This window comes from Cyclopterus lumpus, chromosome 22, assembly GCF_009769545.1.
Source record: "Cyclopterus lumpus isolate fCycLum1 chromosome 22, fCycLum1.pri, whole genome shotgun sequence".
NCBI classification, from domain to species: domain Eukaryota; kingdom Metazoa; phylum Chordata; class Actinopteri; order Perciformes; family Cyclopteridae; genus Cyclopterus; species Cyclopterus lumpus.
In genome coordinates this window covers 13,990,375-14,012,332 of record NC_046987.1, presented here as the reverse complement: position 1 = coordinate 14,012,332, position 21,958 = coordinate 13,990,375, and the positions used below count along the sequence as shown (strand labels likewise).

At 43.4% G+C, this 21,958-nt stretch overlaps 1 protein-coding gene across 1 annotated transcript in view; it reads left to right on the top strand.

Moving 5' to 3' along the window:
* The window catches only part of pacrg (PARK2 co-regulated), a 117,800-nt gene that overhangs the window by 50,674 nt on the left and 45,168 nt on the right, over positions 1–21,958 (top strand). The window contains exons 3-4 of the mRNA XM_034525229.1: positions 8,674–8,845; positions 14,304–14,453. Of these exons, the coding sequence (XP_034381120.1) occupies positions 8,674–8,845; positions 14,304–14,453 (322 nt within the window). The remainder of the gene's footprint in view (positions 1–8,673; positions 8,846–14,303; positions 14,454–21,958) is intronic.

Genomic DNA, 21,958 nt, shown 5'->3' with positions numbered 1-21,958 from the left:
TGGTGCTGCTGCTGCTCACGGTCGCATCCGTCTCTTTGCTTCCCCAGATTAGGTTTAAAGGAAACACCACGGTCCCTCTTGACTTTTATAGCTGGCTTTCATCTTTTTTTTGTACCTCTTTTCGCCTCCCTTTTCCCTCACCTACCTTAATAGAAGCAGAAAATAGAAGAATGGGCTCTAATCTGCCTGAGAGGGTGAACAGAGGGACACAGTGCATGCGTACGGAAAAGGATAGGTTGGTTTCTTTTTATCCTTTCATTTCTTTCCTGCTTTCTTTCTTACCGGTTTGTTTGCACAGTTTCTTTTTATTTTACCCTTTTCTTACCCTTCCTACTGTGTCCTCTCCATCCGTACAGCCATGGTAGCTCTGTGGAGTCCAGGCCTTCTTTGATCTGTAGTCCAGAACACAGGATGAGAGTTATCCGCTGGCAACAACAAGAACATCCCATTAGGAGCTGGACAGAGCCTTGACAGACACTCTCTGCCGCTGATGCTGCTGCTGCCTGGCCCTAAAAGCACACTGCCTACTGCTGCTGATGCTGCTGATGCTGCTGGATCTCTGTGCTTCTCCCCAGCTCAGGGTGGGCATTACTGGCTCAGCACACTTGACACACAAGCTCAAACTCTGCTTCACTCGTTGAATTTAAAACGTTGAACTTCTTTCTGTGATTTATCTGTGGTTAGTCCTGGAGTTGTCCCCCACTGGTCTTACTGGCACTTAAATTCCAGCTGGCCGCCTTGGTTGATCAGGAATTGAGAGCTTTAATGAAGGCAGGCACCATGTAATGCAAGCGTTAATTTGTTGAATAAACAGTCTCACCTCGAGGCCCATTTAATAGCTGTTCACTATTCTCCTCAGCGTTTGCCCAGTTGTCATGGAAATCTAGATTTTTTTTTGTTGGCTCCTGTACGTCATTTTAAGAGATAAATATTCAAATTGGAAAACAGAGAGACATGGTCACATTCAAATTAATTGGCTGGGAAATTATTTTTTCACGTTAACGTTCTAATCGTATCTTTATCTGCTAAATCGTCCTTATTTTCTTGAATTAGTTTCTTCAAACGCTCAAACACAGAATGTCACACAGCCTGGTAAAGCCGCCTTTTATCTTAAACAGACTGAGCATTTGTCTTGGTCCATATTGTTTTGGCTTCATGCACAAAATCAGGGGAGCTCATTCATCACATGCTCATTGAAAATGAGCATATTTGTTTGAACATTTCTGAGGACGTTTCAGTACAGTGTGAGGCAGAGGAGCACAATTTATCAAAGATATGCAGGCAGTAGATACAGTCATGGCATTTGCATGCTGAAAAAGCACTATTCCGTCCCCTTATGTTCACCATGAAGCTGACAAGTACAAATCACACACTTGCAAACACACAAAGTTTGAGTAATTAATGCATGTATAGACACACGCTCAAACACAAATACTCTCTGTAGTTTCTGTCACAAACAAGCAGTGATGGATTGGCCCTTTCCATTTTAAACAGGGAGAGAGCACATGCCCCCGGGGACCCTTGTGTGTGGAAGTACTTTGAAGTGTCCACATTTAATTCTTCTGTATGATAAATGAGAGGAGAGCTGCAGTTGCAGCCTGTGAGGAAACAGCCCGACTCGCTCAACGAGGGGAGCGGTAACAAATGTAGCGATAGCTGATAAGCTGACTGTGTCTCTTGCGCTTGCTTGTTGTTCGGCTCCCTGCAGACCCCCACAGCCAGATAGCAAATCCATCCTATCAATCAAACCCATCACTGGCTGGCTGCAGATTAGAGACAGTGATTTTGGGGCTGATTGGAGGGGAAATGCTGATTACACCTCCCTCTCTCTGACTTGATTACACTCTGCCTGTGTGTTGTCAAGCTCGGCTGCTGAGCTGTAATCACTGGAAGCTAAGAGCTGAGGCCGCGGCTTCCTGAATAGACAAGACACAGGCGCAATCACACCGATGGCTGGCGACCTGTGGCCATTGCTAGGTCATTGGAAAAGCCTATATCTCACTGTCAGAGCATCTGTCCATGCTAACTGCACATGGGCTAACGCATGTGCAGGCAAGCACACATTACACCGGGATAAAGAAAGCTCAAACTATGAAAACCGATTGTCTCCTAATTTACGTTCATCATCTCCTCCCGTTTCCCTCCTCCTGTTCTGGCCTATTTCCATCACAGTGGCAGAGGGTCACCAGCCCCCCCCCCCACCCCCCCCACACACACACAGTGAGTCCTAATCTGAGTTTTATTTAGCTGGTTCACCCTTAAAACTGGAGCAGGTTCCAGTCTCTTCCTCAGCCTCCTCAGCTCCTTTTAACATTGTATTCTTCTTCCCCTTGGCCATTGTGCTCCAGTTTGTTTTCTGTATTGGTGTTGACACATATTATGCAGGGGGCGGGGGTTCCTCCTGATAATTTCTGAACATCAAACATTTAATTTCCTGCTTTTTCTGCATCAGTTTGTAGTGGAAATGGCTTTATTCGTGTAAAGGAAAACCTCAGGCGCCATGTGACAATTCCAAATCTAATTTAATATAATGCAGTGAGACTCTCAGGCATTATGTCCTGCTTTACAAATATGTATTCTCCTGTAGGTCTACACTCATTTAATGTTATCCCTTCTGAGTCAACATACATGTCGGCATGATTTACTCTTCCCTCCTCTTTTGTGCCTTGTCTTCGGAGATGCAACCTCTTTAAATATGCATGTGGCACCTATTCACCTCAATGGTACATTAATTCATTTTGATTCATTTATCAACCTCTGGACTTGAATAATCTATGGGTTTCAGCAAGATGTCTGCTCATGTTTTATAACTTTCTGAGCACATTAAAAACATATCCCACATGTCTGAGTTCCCATGCAAAGTCCTCCCTGAGTGTATGCATGTCAGCTGTGGAGCGCGCCACATGATATCATCATCAATTGTAACAATCCAATGGGACATCAAATAGCGTTGACGAATGGCAGATAGTTTCGCTAATATTGTTTTATGAAAATAAATCCACCGTGTTGAATTTAAATGTTCAACAGGATCGTCTGCAAGGGTTTTCCTTCATCTTCAACAACAGCTTTAGGAATAGAAGCACAATCTCAACAGGAACACTGTCTACAGGGTCACTGTTTCAATTACTCTAATGTTTGTTACTCTAATAACACCCTCCTGCTTTTAATCCTAAACATACCATTTGGGACCGCCGGCCCGACTGTGAGTAACATTCTTTTCATCTCAGTGGTGTGTGTGTGTGTGTGTGTGTGTGTGTGGTAGGTTCACATACAATTCATAACTCTCTGTGTCCTGGTGCTGAACTGCCTTTGAAGCCCCAAAATTGTCTCATCCAGCTTGTGTTAGTTATCATTTCAATTGACACATTGCACTCTACTACTATTGCTTGGAATTGAGCATACTTGCATGCTTGTTAGATGGAAACAGCTGTCAGGGGAGATAGCGATAGTGACTCACTCCTCTTTCCCTCACTTATCACTTGCCTATTCCAGTCTTGCTCCTCTTATTGTGACCTCCAAAAGAGTCAAAATATTTTCTTATTTTGCTCCTTTTTCCCTCCTTTTTTTTCTTTATCGTATCCACAGTGAGTGCACACAGGATTGTCACAGATTTTATTTTTTTTTTAAATGTTGTGGCCAGGGGTGTGCTTTGCACCTGTGGCACAATTGGCAACTGAGTTGTATTGGGATGAAAAAAGTATGAGTATGTGCTGTGAGCTCATGACAATTTCTGAAATGTTTGAGAGGTTGTACCGTTAAACCGTTCCCTAATAGGGACATTTGAATCTGTGTGCAGGAGGTGTAGCATCTCTGCAAAGTAATACATTAAATATGGAAACAGCCACAGAGGCTCTTGCTTTAGAGGAGAATCAAAAGCAACATTTACATCCCAGCTTGTTTGTCAAGGATAACACAACAAAGACCAGTGCTTATTTTGCTGCTATTGTGTTAATTTAGTTAATGAGGAGATGCCAACGAGTGTTAACATCTTCTAGAAGAGCCCACACCGAATGTAGAAAGGGGCTTAGGGGTATTTTAAGAGCTCAGGTTAAATTTGGTGTAATTGTATTTTGCAAGGATAATCCCTTTGAGATTTTGAATGTATTTGTTTCCCGTGCAGCAAAAGAAAAGCAGCATTTGTTTCTGTCGCACTACAATTTTATAATATAAGACATATTATCATCTTGGAAGAAACCCAGGTATTTATACGTTGAGCTTAAACACCTCATCAGTAAGCAGCAACCTTCAGTGAGGTTTCATTGTTGAGGATACGGTGAACTCCACAGAAGCTTGAGACGATTCCGTGGACACATCTACACAATAACACTTTGCTCAAACTTTCCTTTTGAAAGCTAAATCCTCTTCACAAAGGGGCTCAAATCTGGAACTGAATAACTTTCCTGTCTGCCGTTCGATCAAAGATATCATTATTTCTCCACTCGGTGAATTCTCCGGCCAGGTTGTTACAGAGTCCAAACTGTGAGCTGGCCTCATGGACAGTTTGTGCATCCTGAAGATGCATTTTTACGGAGAGGCAAACTATTCATGTGAGAGATTAATAAGCGGCACATTGCTATCCATAAAGTCGGTGTCTTGTTCACGGTGATTTGATCGGCTACTTATTGAATTGGTTCATGGTGTGCTTCCTTTACCTTAATTTAACAGCCATGGCCCCTGCAGCCGGAAAATTAAAACATAAATTGCAGTTTATAATTTCTTATGGTTCCTCCCTAAATAATAATTTGAATACATCATACATCTTCAACTAAGGGCCACTCTTAAATTACGGCATCCTGTAATTGATTCTTAGATGGACAGAAACAGGAATGATGCCATGCATGGACATAAATTCTACAACATTACATTACATGTCATTTAGCTGACGCTTTTATCCAAAGTGAAAAAATGACACAATGTGGTGTCATATCTTCATAATTCTTATTTTAGGAGAGAACTTGCACCAATCTAGAATACGCTGAGTGCGTTTTAGAAACTGACATGTTTTCTAAGAGCAACAATGTGCCTAATAGCATTATGAAGTCAAGATCACAGTGATGACGGGTAGGAATTATGGGATGTTTTGTTATTTTTAGTTCCCTGTTGGTTCATGCGTGCCCATAACATATAGCCCTTTTCATGCATTGTCTTCGGGATGCATGACTCCTTTTTGGTCTTCCATGATACAACTACTGGACTAATGGAGATGTGTTTGGGCATCGTGACTGAATGACTCACAGTGTGAGTGGCACCAATAGGAAGCCTGTTCTCACAAGGCTGGAATAATTGACAGCAGCTCATCTGCCAGCTCATCTAAATACAGGAACCTGCACTTGTGTGAACAAAAAAGCTGAATCCAGGTCAAGTCATTATGGCGTCAATTAAAATAGCACCATTGTCAAACAGCTGGCATACCGCCGGATTCTTGCATGACCTATGAGACATGCTTTAGTAGTTAAAAATGGTTAGCACCCAAGATTAGATGGCAAAATCCTCAAGCTAATTTGCTTAGTTTCGGTAATGTGACATATTCCCGACTGAAATGGAATATGTGGGAGAGATTTGATCGAAAAGTGTCTGTGGCCTCAAATGCACAGTTGTAGAATGATTTATAGAGCTTTGAAGGAGCATTGACCTCCACCCACACCTCCCTCACCCACGCTGTTAGATCTAGGGCTGGAGGTTGAGGGAGACATGCATAGATTATAACACAACTTCTCTTTAGAAATGTTAACATAAGTATTGCCCAAGCTTAACACCTCTGAACCAATGATATCACACTGCCAGCCACTACGATCCACAATTTAACAGTCAAATGCGGTTTTATATAATAAGAGATGAGCAACTGATTGTAGAAAATCACATTTGATATAGTCCACATAAATTACTTTACAATCAAAACACACACACATAAACACACGCATATGCACACTCCATGTTTTCCTCTTCCACAATGTATCTTATCCTGCTGTAGAGCCTATGTGTGTTTTTACCTTTAGCTTTTCTAACTCTAATGACTCACACCACACTGGCAGACGAGCCCGATAGCTTATCACGTCTGAGTACACACAGGGTATGGATGGACACGCTCATACACACAGACACACACACACACACACACACACACACACACACACACACAATGCGCATCCATCCACACGCGCATGTATTCACACACACCCTCCCACACACACATCATGTCCAGCTATTGTGTATTTAAATTGGCAGCCTGCTGTTTTCGTTCCCCCTGGTCTCCTGTGCCTGCCAGGGGCCTCTGATGCTGTTGTGCTGTTGTTTAATGAGCAGAGGCTCTCCTCAGACTTGCTCCTAGTCTATCTGCTTCTGTTGCTCTGTGTCGGCGGTTGCACCGCTGACCAGAGGAGACATGCAGGTCTGTGTCCCAAGGCTAATTGCTGCTACTTGGCTGAGTCTCTCTTTGCCCCACTCTCATTGACTCTCCGGACTTCAGGGGGATTCCCATAGGCACCTGAAGACAAACAAACCTGGGCGGACAATCAATAACGGATGCAAGAGTTACCGCTGAGTGCATTCGCTGATTAAGATTCCCCTGGAATGTGAGTGCGTGTGTGTGTGTGTGTGTGTGTGTGTGCGCGCGCACGCACTACATAAGAGTGTGAGTATGTGAAGGTGTTTGCTGATTGTCTCCACTCCTTCAGTGCTAACTGGAATCTTCAGCCCTAAGTGCTTGTTTATGTGATTTGGATTAAGAGTATCAGACTTCAGAGGCATCTTCACAACAACACCACATTAATGCTCGCAGGTAATTACTCCCACAACATCTCAGAACAGGGTAGGTGAGATCGTGTCTGTGCCTAAATGTGAGACCTGAACTAACTCTGACAGTGTTAAATAAGACTATTTGCTATTATAAGTTAGCTTAGGTGTAGTTTCTATAAGTTTCTCTTTTGTACACACACCATTAAACAGCTATTTAAACTCCTGGACATCTGCGTAATGTAATGAAAAAGAGAAAAACATGCCCCATACAGTATAACAATTTTCCATCAAGTTAAATTAGGTGTATGTATTCTTTGTAATCCTCCTATTATTTATTAAGTATTACATGGCCACCATTTCCCTATCCCAAAGTATAATCACATAGACCAGTATTATCTCTAATGTAGATCAACTAAATCTAAAAGCAGCACACTGTATGGCACAATCTGTCCCTGTGTGTCATTGACTGCCATCGGCCAGCAAGCAATGCTGTGCGTTAGTGTCACCTCGCCTCTCCTCACCCTCTCTAACCCTCCATTCCCTCCGCTCCCCTTCTCACTGGGCTCATGTTTGCTTTTGTTCTAGTCTCCAGTCCGCCTGACTCACAATCATGATCTTGACCGAGCGCAGGGAAAGGTCAAGGTTGCCTGGCAAATTGCCTCAAAGCAATCAGGCCTCTCTGCGCTAACAGTGTGAGCTCTCGGTCTCTGTCGCCATCTTGCCATCTCTCCATATTTTTTCCCTCCTTGTCCGTCTCTGGGGGGGGATGTTTGTCAGTAGATGATTGACAGCATGGAGGGGAGGTTCTGCCCCGCTTTGAAGTCTCGGCTCTGACCGGCGGCTGGGCGAGAGCCGGGGACTTGAAAGCACCAAGCGCCACTGCCTGGGTGACATTTCAGCACAGACCAACGTGACCCAGCAGGAGGCTTGTGTGTGTGTGTGTGTGTGTGTGTGGACAAGACAGTGTCTCCTTATGGCTTCAGCTGTCCTCAAGGACTGCTGGCTGCCGGGGGCTGTTTGCCTCCACACCAAAGGGATTACCTTTCATTACATAAAAAAACAGAATCACCCATTCAACCTCTCACCCCTCTCGCAACAATAGTGCCATTGGGAGGCAGTGCTACCGCTGATACCCCTGTTAGAAATCCACACTCTGTAGCCATCTAGTGCAAACCAATATTGCATGAGCCGCAGCTACATGCAACCTTTTATATGATTTTCAGAACAGACGCCAGGCTCAAGGACAGCCTGCGTTGGGTCAGCTGTTCTTTGCATTCCAGTGTGCCGGAGTGGCTTTCCGCTGATGGCTTCATACACATCACTGACTTCACTTTAATGCATCACACAGTAGCCACACACTCAGCTAAACAACATCAAAGCTGGCCCGTGGCCCGTAGCTGGACAAATGTCTTAATCTACCACCTGTGTGTGTGCGCCCTTTTGTCTGTCCTGTAAATGGTGTAAACAGGTGTTAACATGTCAGCCCACAAGATGCCACATGCCGCTGTGTCATGATCTCCTGAACAGCTGTGCCCCCCCCCCCCCCTCTCCCTGCCATTGTGTGCGTGGGTGTATGTGGGTGAGTGTGCTGCGTATATATGTGTTTATAAATGGCTGCAAGAGGAGCTTAAGCCCTAGATATTGTGCTAAGCCAAGGACAAACAAAGTAAAAGGGCAAAGAATAAAACGAAGCTTAATGGCAGAAACTGATTTCCCGGAGAACATGAGAATTTTCATCTGCTATATCTCTGTAGTGGGTACGTATAGGGACTGTCCGTGAACAAAAAGATAATATATAGCTAGATGGATCAACAGCAATATGTTCCAACAAATGACCTTCAGCACATAACAGATCTTCCCTTTGTCTTAGTATGTCTCGCTGGATTAAAGACGCAACTAATAATGCCTGAAATGTAAATGATGATTATCTGTCCTCAGGTGGAGATCGAGAAGTTGGACTACCACCACTACCTGCCTCTGTTCTTTGATGGCCTGTGTGAGACTGTTCATCCGTACGAGTTCTTCGCCTGCCAGGGAGTCCATGACATGCTGGACCACGGAGGGCCCAAGATCCAGCCTGTCATTCCCCAGCTCATCATCCCCATCAAGAGTGAGTCTGGCCGAGTGTCGACTCTCACAGTTTACAAATCACAGACAACACAGCTCCCTTCCCAAGTGACCGTGTGTGTGTGTGTTGATGTCATTATACCTTCGCTGTGTTCCCCGGCCGCGAATGGGAACACGTGGTACTATCAAGGCTGAAGAAAGGCCTTACAAATGCTGGTATTTCGACAGCTTAAATACTATTATAGTTTTGATAACTCTTGATAGCTCTAACGCATCTTAAGATCATAGCTATGAAGCGAGGAGGAAAGAAAAACCATAGATGACCATAGATATTTTTTTCAGTTCTTAAATATTAATACATAACACATAATACAGAATCATTATCACAGCAATTTTTTAACCATTAATAAACAGCAACTATTCAATTAACTTCAGCAGAAAATTGTTCCTACTGTCTTATTTTACAAACCTTTCTCGCACTAAACATTATTATTATTTTATGAGCAGCTGACAGCCCAGTAATCCTCTCAGTTGCCGCCTTTCTTTTTTTATGACAGCATCATTACGTTTATTCTTTGCTGATCTCAGATGAACTCAAAGTCTAGAGGACGTTCTCAGTTGTTTATGGTGTTGCCAGCTGGAGCCTTAAATACATCAGAAGATAATAACTTACGCAGTTTTAATTAAAGGCCGAGTGCAGAGTGCAACCTGATTCACGTGAGATATCATAAAGAGAGTCCTTTGTCATTCTTTCCAAATTGACCTTGCTAGAACATATGTGAGAATACATTATACACGTGAAAAGGATTTTTAAAATACATATTAGTATGCATCTATATCTTAATTGAATTTCCATGATTTTGTAATAATTACAGACAATGGCACCCTCAAACCAAGTGCAATCAAAATAGCAGAACATTCTTTACCAGTAATAGACTCACCTGTCTGACACACTTGCGCTACAACAGATTCTAACATTACCATATAACCGGTCCTGTGACAAGTCCTAATTTGGTTCCGCAGTCATACGGTTCCTATTATTACATTAGCCCTCAGGGCGAAGCGTCCTTGTTTTTGCTTTCCTGGAAGAGGTTGGCTCTGAAAGCACGCTTGGTAATCTGCCACGTGCAATGTGGTGACAATCTACATTTAACTGTGTTATCGGGTTGTGCCTCCTTACCTTTCCACACGGAAACATTTCCACGTGCACACGCTCGCACTCTCACATGCTCACAAGTTGGCAGATGGAGACGGGCTGAAAGGTCAGGTCTCAGGTTCGAGAAGTCTGTGACTCGCTTCGTACCATCTCAGAATGTACAGAGACGGACGGTAAAGGTTCCCTGTGGGGTGAACACGAGGAGGATCAAGGTACGGAGAAGGTAGAGGAATGCAGAGTGGAGCTTTTGTTGGAAGATTTCAGCACACTCGCACCGACACACACACACACACACACACACACACACACAGACACAGACACACGCACACACACTGTCTTTTGTTTGGCGCCGATGCCAAGTGGAGTGTCAGTTTCAAAGTGGGAGCCTTTAAGTGGCACCCAGTGAGCCTGGGATAGTGTTCATGTCATGGGCAGTTGGCTGCTGGTGTGTACGTGTATGTTAGTGTGTGTGTGTGTGTGTGTGTGTGTGTGTGTGTGTCTTTTTTGTTCATGTGTGGCTGTTGGACGTCTGTGGAGGCAGAGGGGCGTAACGGAGACACGGTGACAGACCGACCCTGGCACAAAGTCTGTCACCACACGACACACTGCTCTGAGCACCTCATGTAAAGTCGTCACCGTTACACATCTCACACTGTGACATATCTTGTTTTGTGTTCCAATGAGTTGTACTTACTTATTTTTACCCACAATATTATAATACTCTTAATGATTGGAAAAAGTAGTGTTTGTGTGAAATGTGTCGAATTAATTTAGATTTGATGATTTTCAGAGCACATTTTCACAGGCGCATGATTTGCCAACATCTTTTCACAGACAGTTTAAATAATTGGATGGCCTGATGTTCATTTGGCCATTCAACAAGAGGCATCCAGAGCGACCGGGCAACTCGCTAACTTAGACAGTAGTTTATAAATTCAAACCTCTCAGCAGTTTTGGTCATTTGTCTCGGGGAGGCCAGACTAAAGGTGATGGTTATGCTCCTCATGAAAACACCCACTTTGCACTGATAATGGAATTCTAAATAGCCTGCTCCTTATTAACTTCTTGGTTTATTAGAAATCAGGCCTGTTTCTCCATCCATAAGGCAAAGCCACCAGTCCGTGTCTCTGTTGTAGATTAATTACTTTTCTATGGAGCAGGGAAGAAGGAGGGATGGTGGAAAGAGGAAGAAAGTAAAGAGCCGTCTGCAGTCTAAAATGGCAAGATACATATTTTCTCCTCCGACGTTAATACATCTTCAATGTGGCTGGCAGGCTCTTATCTGCAGAGCGACTGAGTCACGTCAGGCCCTGGTGAATTTTGATGATGACTGCAGGTCACCCAATAAGAATACACAATGAAGGAGGCTCTGGCTGACATTATAGTCTTAGGCGCTGTCCTCAGTGACTTAATGACTGAACTCTTTCCTACTGAACACCCTGTTCCCTTCACCCCATATAGAAAAACTAACTTATACATGAAAACAAGAACAATAAAAGACACTTTGAAACTATGAATTTAGTTCATCTTCTTTTCTCAAAATGTGTTTTTTGGAGGTATCCATTGGTCAAATAATCCAACTCTGACATTTCGGAAGTAACGGTAAAAATGTCTTGCTCAGCTAAACAGTACCACGGTGACTTAAAAAGAAAGGGTACATGTTACTGAAATGCTGTGATTTAGTTTGTTCTGGCTTCCTTAAATAGGGTGGAGGATTCAGAGCCATGCCTCCATTGAGCCTCAGTTGATTGGCATAACATTTGTTCAGCTTTGGACCAAAATGAGACTTTCATTATAAGAAGATCCCCAGTTACGCCTCTGCACGGGAACATCTTCTTCTGATCTGAAAAGTATATTTATACTATGAGTGAGAACAATTCCCCGCTAAACTCTCCAACGTGTCACCCTACCTCTGACATTTCACAGGAAACAGAATACAAGGTCACCTCTGTTTTATTTCCACACTGAATATGAAACAGGTCCTTGCACGAATAGATTATTACTTTATTCAGATTTGGCTCAACACAGGTTTTATACCAGCATTAATATATCAGGCCCTCGGCTGCCTCTTTTAATTTTTTTCTTTCCCTTTCTCCTTTTTTTTTGCAGCGAGGTAAGAGTGGCGATGAATAATTGAACAGTGCCGCCGTCCAAATGTCACAGCAGGGGAAATTGTTTGCGCTGGCTGGTAATTAGAATTTCATTGTTTGTTATGTAGGTTTGAAATTCCTGTCATTCCACATTCCACCTTATCTCCGTGATGGCAGATATATCTGCTCTTGTCTATCTGGGGAGACACTAAGATGGAGAGATGCAGAGATGGCACGGGGCACAATACATTTGCTCATTCAGCATCTTCTCCACTGCTGCTGGTCCAATGTATAGGCCTCACACACACACACACACACACACACACACACATACACTGACATAGACAAAGACATTCTCAAATGGACAATACAATGGACTTGGTACAACTGGTCATTTTCTCACATACACACATACACACATTCACAACATTGTATTATTGCAATGTGATGAAGTGCAAGATGTATCCCTTCAACCCACGAGCCACTTGTTGTTTATGTGACTTCTGCATCGTATAACTTTCATTCACATTCGACTGCTGCCTTGTTCATTGCCACCTGTACTCGTGACTAAGGCTGAAATGTCGTCTCATTGCTTTTAATGTGTTTGAGCGCGTGTGTGTGTGTGTGTGTGTGCATGGCCGCGTGCAATGTGTGTCAGTGTGACTGTGTGTGTGTGTCTGTGGGCTTATGACAACTTTGTATTTGCATATGAGCTGCAACGCAGGCAGTGGGTGATGCTTCATGCCATTCTCTGAGCGCTCCTACTGTCACACAATATTTTAGGGTTGTTGCTCTCTTTAAATCTCAGTCGGTCTTCTCTGTAGATTTCAATACGGTGCTTGGGACAACATGACGTGCAGTGGATGAAGAAGATGAAATCCCTGTGGAGGATTGTGACACAGCAGTCAAAGACTGTTTATTGCTGAGGATTTATGCTCTTGACTGAGTCGGCGCTGAACTAAATTAGTAGCATTGCCTCCAAGTTACTTGGCACGTTTATTGCACTTGTGGCAACAAGCGTTGTTGTCTTCAACATGACTGAAGAGTTAACACGTTTGATTATTTTTAGTTTCTCAGTCCTTTTTGTTCCGTGTGAGTTTATGTGACCGTCTCTCTAAAGAAGTCAGGTGTCAAGAGAGAGAAGAAGAATTGAAAGGGCAGCCACAGCTTGTTTCAACAGACTATATCAGTACTTCGTTTCACTAGATTAATATATAAATAGTTTACATGTATCTGTGCAGATACTCAGCACATTCATGCATTTTCTTCAAAACCAAAACAAAAGAAAATACTTGATTGAAATACCTCCATTGGTCATTTTCTAGTGTTTCTTTGTCAGATTAAAAATCATTCCTTATTTATTTGTTCGCCTTTTTGATTTCAGGCTTTCCACAACAAGTACCTCTCGGCTTATTTGTTCTCTCTTTTTCTATATCTCTCTCATATTCTCACGCATGTTTCTCCCGTCTGTCAACCACAAGCTCCCAGAGTCTCTGCTCACATTCTCTTTTCTTTGTTTTGACTATTTCTTCACGTCGTTCTTTTCTGTCGTTGTAAGTGCTTACCGGCAAAAATAGGCGCTATGATGCCATTACCATCCTCTTTTTGTAAAAGTAGACATCAATTGACAGGTTTCATAGAGATAAATCGCTGACATTCAGCTCAGGGATTTACGATCACGTGTACAAAAAACCATTGAAAGAGCATAAAGAACTCGTTCGTCTTAGTTGCAATTCACAGTTATTTTATAACCCTTTGCCCTCTTCCTCTCTCTCTCTCTCTCTCTCTCTTTCTGCCATTTTGTCTTTTGTTGTTTTTCCCCCTTTCCTCTTTCTCTCTCTGAATTTGTTTCTCTTGATCTCTCTAGCCCTCCATCTCTCTCACCATCTTTCCCTTTTGTTCTCTCTATCAGTGGGAGATGGAGTTAAGTGCAGCTGTAGGCCAAATAGCCCAGTGATTGGCTCTCACTTACTCCTGCCTCCCCAGTGCATTTGAAATCACTGATTGCAGACAAGCCAGTCTAAATCAAAGCTAAGCTATAAAGGAAAAGCTTTCAAGGAGAAGGTGGAAGTTACGATTCATGTGTAATTTGTCTTGTGTACCATATAATTATAGTTGTCAGAATCACTCCACATTTACTGTACCTCCACTTGCCTGGACAAACAACCTGTAAATCAGATATAAAAACGGACTGGCAGTTTGACCTTGTCAACCCTTTTTCCTGACTGACCTTTGCCTTTCGTCCTGCTCTTCAGATGCCCTGAACACGAGGAACCATCAGGTGATGTGCACCACCCTGAAAGTCCTGCAGCATCTGGTGATGTCCGGTGACAGAGTGGGAGAGGTTCTGGTGCCCTACTTCAGACAAATCCTCCCCATTTTCAACATCTTCAAGAACAAGAACAGTAAGTTCCAACTGGTTGCGTGTTAACTCACACCGATTGTGTGTCAGCATAACGAGACTCTGCGCTTTTGTGGAGGAGTCATCGTGGCCCTTTGTGTTATAAATCATCTTTTGTGCTTGTACTGCAACTCCGTCAGAGTGCTGAAGGAAAGCAAACATTTACAAGCTTCTGACAGGCAGTGATAAGTATTCACATGTAGCTTTTGTTAAGACAGTGAATCTTGTGACTTCCGGGCAGAAAGCGTCCTTATTTTCTCTGCAGATCCATTGCATGCACCTGTCCCTGAATCCCCCCCCTTTCCCACTTTAACATCCACTTGACAGAGAAGCTCCATTTTGTCCTTTCTGCTGTCAGTCAGGCTGCATTATGCGGCGCTGTTGAGGAGGAGACTTTGTCCTTGCTTTCTCTGAAAGCCTCCACCTGGGTGACACCAAGACCTAGGGAGATTGGCATCAGATAGGCAGGGCTCTTTGTGTGGCTGTGTCACAGCACTTAGCATGCTGCGACATGATGTGAGCCCATTGGAGCCTTAGAGGCACAACCGGTCCCAAACACAACTCAACACACAGCCAGTAGGATGTGGAGAGTGACACTGTGAATCAATCATTTAAACACAGGCTTTAACAGGAGAAAACACACGGCTTTAGTCTCTTAATCAATATCTAATTGGAATCTCTTGTCTCTCTAATTCACTTACATTATCTCTTAGTATTTGCTTAGGTCTAAAAAAAAGATGGCGCGAGGCGAAAGATATAGACGGGAAAGACAAAGGATGATAAAGAAAAGCCTGCCTTATTAGTGCATGTCCATATGCAAATCTCCTCTGTAAATTAGCTGTCAAATCAATCCCCTAAACCAATTTGAAGCGTGAGTTTCTTCGTCACAGCGCACGCTCAGCAGTTGGCCGGTGAACCCCACCAGGAACAGTTTTATCTCTGGCTGGTAGTTACCTTGGCGGTCTGTCTACCTGCCTGCCCGCTCGTCTCTCCTCCTCTGGCGGGCATCGATTAAACCTGAGCCAACCTCTCAACTGGCAGACGTCCATGCTATTGACCTCTCCCAGAGAGACCAGTCTGGGCCTGAGAGAGGGGTTCATGCAGCTGCCAGAGCACAGGACCCAATCGGCTAAACAACGACAGCGCTTCATGTTCAGCACTTCATAGGCATTTCGTAAAGTTTCCAAGTTTGGTTGGAGTTGAGGCCTTACAAGGTTAAACCAAATTAAAGTATACCTTTTTGTATATTTAGGTAAGTTCATATAAATGAGTTAATCGATAGATCGACAGATAGATCAAATATTTCGGGGATCACACACTCTGTAATTCAGAACTCTGTGTTCTTCCTCCCTAATGCGGAAATATTTCAGGGTTGTTGTTCTCTCACACTCTTTTACTCCCCGCGTGTCTTTGTCTCCGTCTCTCTTCCAGTTAATGTGAGTTGTTTACATCGATATCAAAGCTTCCATTGAAGTCCATCTATTATCTAATATCGCATACATACACCTCCAGCTCCATCCCCCGCTCAGTCGGCTGTCTCAACCAGAGCTAGTGTGCTGCCTCTACCAGACAGACGCGACCATTGTGTTTCATCCACCAGAAGACACAGAGGACTGTCTAGTAGTGTGTGGTAACATCTCCCCTTGGCTCTCCCACACTGTGACTCGCAGAGCTTGCATGGCATCCCTCTTATCTCCTGAGCCACAAACAGGCCACTGTCCACTATGTGCCAAGTGTGTGTGTGTGTGTGTGTTTTCACTTGTGTGCATCTGTCATGAATAGATCTGTTGAGTCCCATATGCAGCTGTTGACTTCAGTGTGGATGAGGGCTCCAGCTTTCTGTCTCCGGGTATCTCTGTTCACTGTTCTTTAGGTCTGCCAGCCTCGGGCACATAATGCTCTACTAGCTGTCTACTACACTCACATATACGCACAGATACACATTTATATATATAATCACATGCCGTCCCAGCAACACAACCTGACTTTGTCCCTGTCTCCTCAGTTGTTGGAGCTGTGAATCAGTCGGCTGACAGCCACTGTTGCAGCGTCGGGGATACACTTAGATTCGACCAGTATCTCATCACGGGACAGATCCCCGAGGCTGTGTTCACACACTCCCGCTGAGTCGCTCCCACTGTGAGACAGGGTTGTGACCTGTTAAATTGATCTGTATACAGGCCTTATCTCAGCCATTTTTCCAGGGTCAGAGCTGGAGCTTTACAGCCACCTCCAAAATGGACCCTCGGGTGTCCTCTCACTCACAGACAGAGCACTGGACCTCTGACCGGGAGAGCTCACCAACGGCCCACCCGGCAAGGCGTCTGTTGAAGGAACAGCTCCATTGTTCAACGAGAATTTCTTTTGCTGTTCAACACCCGGCAGCTGGTTGCTATTCTTACCACTGACACAGTAATGCGTCACTTTGAAGTGCACAATAATGAGCTATCACATAGTATCAACTTCCTTGATGTACCCCTTTGTCTCCTGAATCAGTTCGCTCAGCTTTTGTTTGCTTTGTGCCTTTTGGATATCAGCTGTGTTTGTGTGTGTTTATGTGTAATGTGAGAGACAATGTTGAGGACAGTGTAGGAATTCCTCCAATGCGATTTGCACAGCTCTCTTGTTTGCTTGCTGTGATGAATCTTATGCTTAATGAAATGCAACAACGTCCCTTATGAAGGAGAGATGTGCTCTCTCATCCAGCAAATTCCTCTTCTGAGCTGGAAAGGATAGGAGCTCATCTACTGTACATCATCGGAGAAAGATAGTTTGTGAACTTTTGTGAGGCAGCAGAGTAAACTACATAAGCTCATATTCTAGAGTCTTGAATAAGGATCAAATTAAATTCTGGGTTTTCCACTATTTCTTGACAAAAAACTGATCTTAATGAGGTCCACACAGTGAGGTAAAACGATTTTAAATTGGTAAAAAGAGGACATTTGTACTGTAAGTTGGGGTATCGGCATCTATGTTGGGAAGACAAAGCACAGAAAGTGTGCACCCCTAGTCTTGATATCAATTTGTGAGAATAATTAGAATTGGATGATATATCAGCCAATATTATTTTTCTTTTTGAAGAAACAATTGATGATATGCATATATTAGCATATATTTTGAAGACATCTGAAAAAAGTTAGTTGTGACCTGATATTGGCCGATTTCAGCCTGTTTGTGGCACATCTTGATCAAGATGTGACTATTAGTAAATATTTATGCCAATCAGGGAGCAGTACATGCGAATAATAGCTTGAAACACAGCTCACTGAGAAATGATTTGATTCCAAAACAATGTATTCATTCAGCCTCAGTAATTCATAAATAAACACAAGTAAAGCACAAATAAGCAAAGAGTAAATAAGAGACCGGACATCTTCAGCCTCTACATCATTCTACATTGTGTCTGAAGGAAGTTTATGTTTACCTGGAGGGCTCTTCTGGTATTTATTTTAGCCTGCCTTGGAGCATTGTTGTTGTTGTCCTGATGATTTTCTTTGCTTATCTGTAAGGTGTAGGTCCTTAAACTCCTATTCATCACTGACAAACTCTCTCTCTCTTACACACACACACACACACACACACTGACACACACATTCCTGCACTCATACATATTGCCCGCACATGCTGCGGTGATCTGGTTCATTTGGCCTCTTTTGTCTTCCTGCTGGGGATGTGTCCAGCTATGATAAGGTCTCCCCCACGTGCACGCTCTCTGTCTTCTGTTACTGGCCGGCTGCTGTGGTTTTTGTGTTGGTGACAGATGCAGTGCTGTGGCTGGCTACTCTGTCTTCCCCTGTGGACCTGCTTTTTTTCTGTGTATCACATGACACACACACATGCACACACGCAAACACACACTCACGCACTCACTGTGCTCAGCCACCTGTGCTCTTGTCCACAATATAACGTAATACTCCAGTTTACTGCCAGAACACTCCACTGTTGCGTATATGGTGTTGAAGTTAATTCCTGGGGATTCCCATTCACAAATATTAGTTTTTATTTAATGACCTTTTCCAGCTGCCATTGTGAAAATTAATTCACTGCCATAGTTTCACTGTGTACATAGCGACGCAATGGAGGGGACCATGCCCACCTACACACACACACACACACACACACACACACACACACACACAAACACACTCACACACACACACACACACCTGTAGCCCCCATGTAATCCATCATCCTCCACAGACACACTGAGCTCCTTGTCCCTATGGAAGACAGAACACACACCTCCTCATCCTCAGCCCCCGTCTCCTCGTCCATGTACGCCTCTCCAACGGGAGATATCTATCTATCAAGCAATCACAGCCTGCCAAGGCCCCTCCGCCATTAAAATACAGAAAGAGTGGGAGAAACTGCCAGAGAAAAGAGAGAGATAGAAAAGAAAGATAGCATGAGTGAGCGTGAGATGAAATCCAGGTAATACCAAGCTTGTCTGTTTTTACCTGCCCCACCGTTAGCATGCTTCACAGCACATAATGACTTTTTCCTTTTCTCCTGAAGAAAAGTAGGAAATGAGGGAAATTGTGAAAATATATTTTTATATTAATGGAGTCTCCCTCCACTCCAATACTTCTTCTGCCTGAGGATATGCCCACTTGGCTCTGTTAATTTCTATTGTCAGCAGGTCTGAGGCGGAGCAGCCAATCAGGTGGGAGCGTTAGCCCTTGGGCCTGCAGTCGCTCCGCGGCTCCAATTTAAAGGTCAGCTGATAAGCAGCCTGATTCATGCATAATCTGAACTGCTCTGCAGGCAGGCAGAAAGACTGTTCAACAAAAACACACACACACACACATTCAACAGATATACACAGCATACCCTTCGACTATGATTGACCCTCTCAAACTTTTTACTTTGCAGACCGTGATGGAGTAAGTTTCACTTACCTTTTCCAGCTTGAACGCATTTGTGCCTCCTATTATTCTATCAGTTTAGATAATGTACTTTTACTAATTGCTTGAGAGGAGCGCCTCAGAACGAATTTAGCTTTATGTTTGTTGATTTGTTCATTAATGTATACATAGTGCCTTTTCCAATGGGAAGCACTTAGGGGGATTATGTGATCCACTCTTTAAATGGCACAGAGCCCCGCGGCACGCAGTATGCTTAAAATTAAATAGAATTGGGCGTCTGTGCAAAGGGAGTCTGCAACTTAAACAAATCACCATTTAGATAGCTGCAGTGTGCTGGCTCTCCTCTCCCCAAGCACTGCCTCTGGTCAAAAGTGTTGCGTTGTTGCTTCTTCCCTTCTTTCTGCTTGTATCAGTTCTTCATCACATCATTGTCTTTCATCATTCATCTTTATCTGGCATGAATATCATTGAACAAACAGACCTCAATTTAAATTGACTTAAGTAGAACCAATTGACCATCCGCTGTGTCCTGCCCCTCCAACGTAGACTGGCCAATCACAGCGTAACCAAGAACTGTACAGCTCTGCTCCGTAGCCTCTCATGCTATACTTTCAGACTGGTTTTGTGGATTTTGGGCTAGTCGTGGTTAAACGTTGTTTAGTGGTGGAACGAGCTCCCCACTGACATCAGGAAAAACACAACTTTTCCGACTATACCTTGAATAAAAACTGATTAGCACTTCAGTGGCACTTGAATGGCACTCACTCATGTTTTGGCTTTCTTGAAGAAATGTTACTTTCTTGATTCTTGTTCTGAGTTTGTACTCATGGTTGAATGCAACCGTCAGCTAAATGACATGTAATGTAATAATGTAATGTTGTGCAATAGAGATTTGCGGAGAGTTTGAAAGGAGATATGTGTTTTTAAAACTTCACGTTTCTACGTAAAAACCTGTGGAGCTCAGTTTAGCAGAATGCGGTGCGAGGGTGTCAGGACAGAAGACGTTGTATGCTGTACAGATTGTAAAGCCAAAGTCCAATTTGTGATTTTGGGCTCATTGAATTAGTTGGCATATAATGAACTAGCATTAGCATTTCTATGCTTTGCTAGTTACTGAAGGTTTACGGAGTTGTTGCTTTTGCTTTTTAATGATCGTAACAGGGAATAAAGACCTACGCGGCTTAACAGGAACAGTGGTGTTCCTTAATTTCATTGTCTCGATCACAAAGTGATGGTGTTTTACACTGTGATCTGTAGGCTTCTGCTTCTATCCTTTTCTTTTGAACCTGTTTTGCTGCTGAATCAGTGGGCGGGGCTTAGCGAAGGTTCAAACCTTGGTGGATTAGAGGCATCAGCAATTAGAGAAAGCCTGTAAGTAAATGTTGAGCTTTTAGAGGGATAGGATCAGCTTTGACACAAACTTCCTTGTAATCTGTAGATGACCACATACATATTCTCACTTTGAAACCAGAAATCCTCAATCTCAGCGGGGCTCATCCTTTCATTCCCTCTAATCCAAGTAGCACTCAATTACCTAATTGGATGAGTTATGAGGGTCCTTTTCCTCCCATCTCAATGAGATTAACACACTCCGCAATTAATGAATTTGGGGCACTTTCAAACGATTTGCAGGATTGTCCAGGCTCCGGGGGCCTGACATGTGTAACACAATTATTGAGCTGTCGAAATTGGACAATAGAGTGAGATGAATAGTGCGAGCGTTAGCCGTGTTTTCTAAAGACAGGTGATCGTTCCAGTCTGAACGGGGATCGTGTTAACGCTGCTGATTTTCTGTTATTCCGTTTCGAGTGCATGTGTGTTGGCGGAGGTTGGGGCTTAGTCAGCCATTTGATAGCCAGTGAACACATTGCTTCCTGTAATTTCACGTGTATTCTGGTGTATGAATCTGTGTCCTTGTGTGCCTTTGTGGGTGTCAGGACTTCCGAGTAGCGAGCAGGCAGCCTCTCCCCACATCATTGTGTTTGACATCTCTGCGGGCAGCAAGCCACAGAATGCTGGTGTGTGTGCAGACATTTGTCCAGCCCGCTCTGGATCAGCATTTGCACCCAACGCCAGGTTATCTGTCAGCTTTCATAAACAGCCACACCTTCGCAGACAGTCCCGCTTTTTGAAAATAAAAAAAAAAGCACAATTTCTCAAAACAAATCACAAATAGCGTTGCAGTCTCCCTAACGTGTTGTCCCAGACAAGGACACACATAAACAACAAAAACAAAATAGATTTTAAACCAGTGTCGGGATATGGTCCTACTTGTTTGACAAAAGTCCCTATTTGTTTTACCTGTATTTTAGTTATTCTTATTTTTTTAGCTTTTAGGATGTTACAAATTTGTAAAGTGTCTTTGAGTATCACGAAAAGCGCTATATAAATTAAATGCATTATTATTATTATTATTATTTGTCAGATGTGGGCAGAAAGCTGTTTGCAGAGGAACACAATAAAATAAAATAACTAACAGTTGAATATCTTTATTTTATTTGATGTAATCTGCATTTTGTGGATAGCAGTTAGATCTTGGACTACTTCATGGACTACTAAACTGTGAGTCAGTCCTCAGCCTGACAGGCTTAATGCCTCCACACCTGTCATTTTTGGGGTCTGTCTCCTGTCTGTCTGCGTCTTT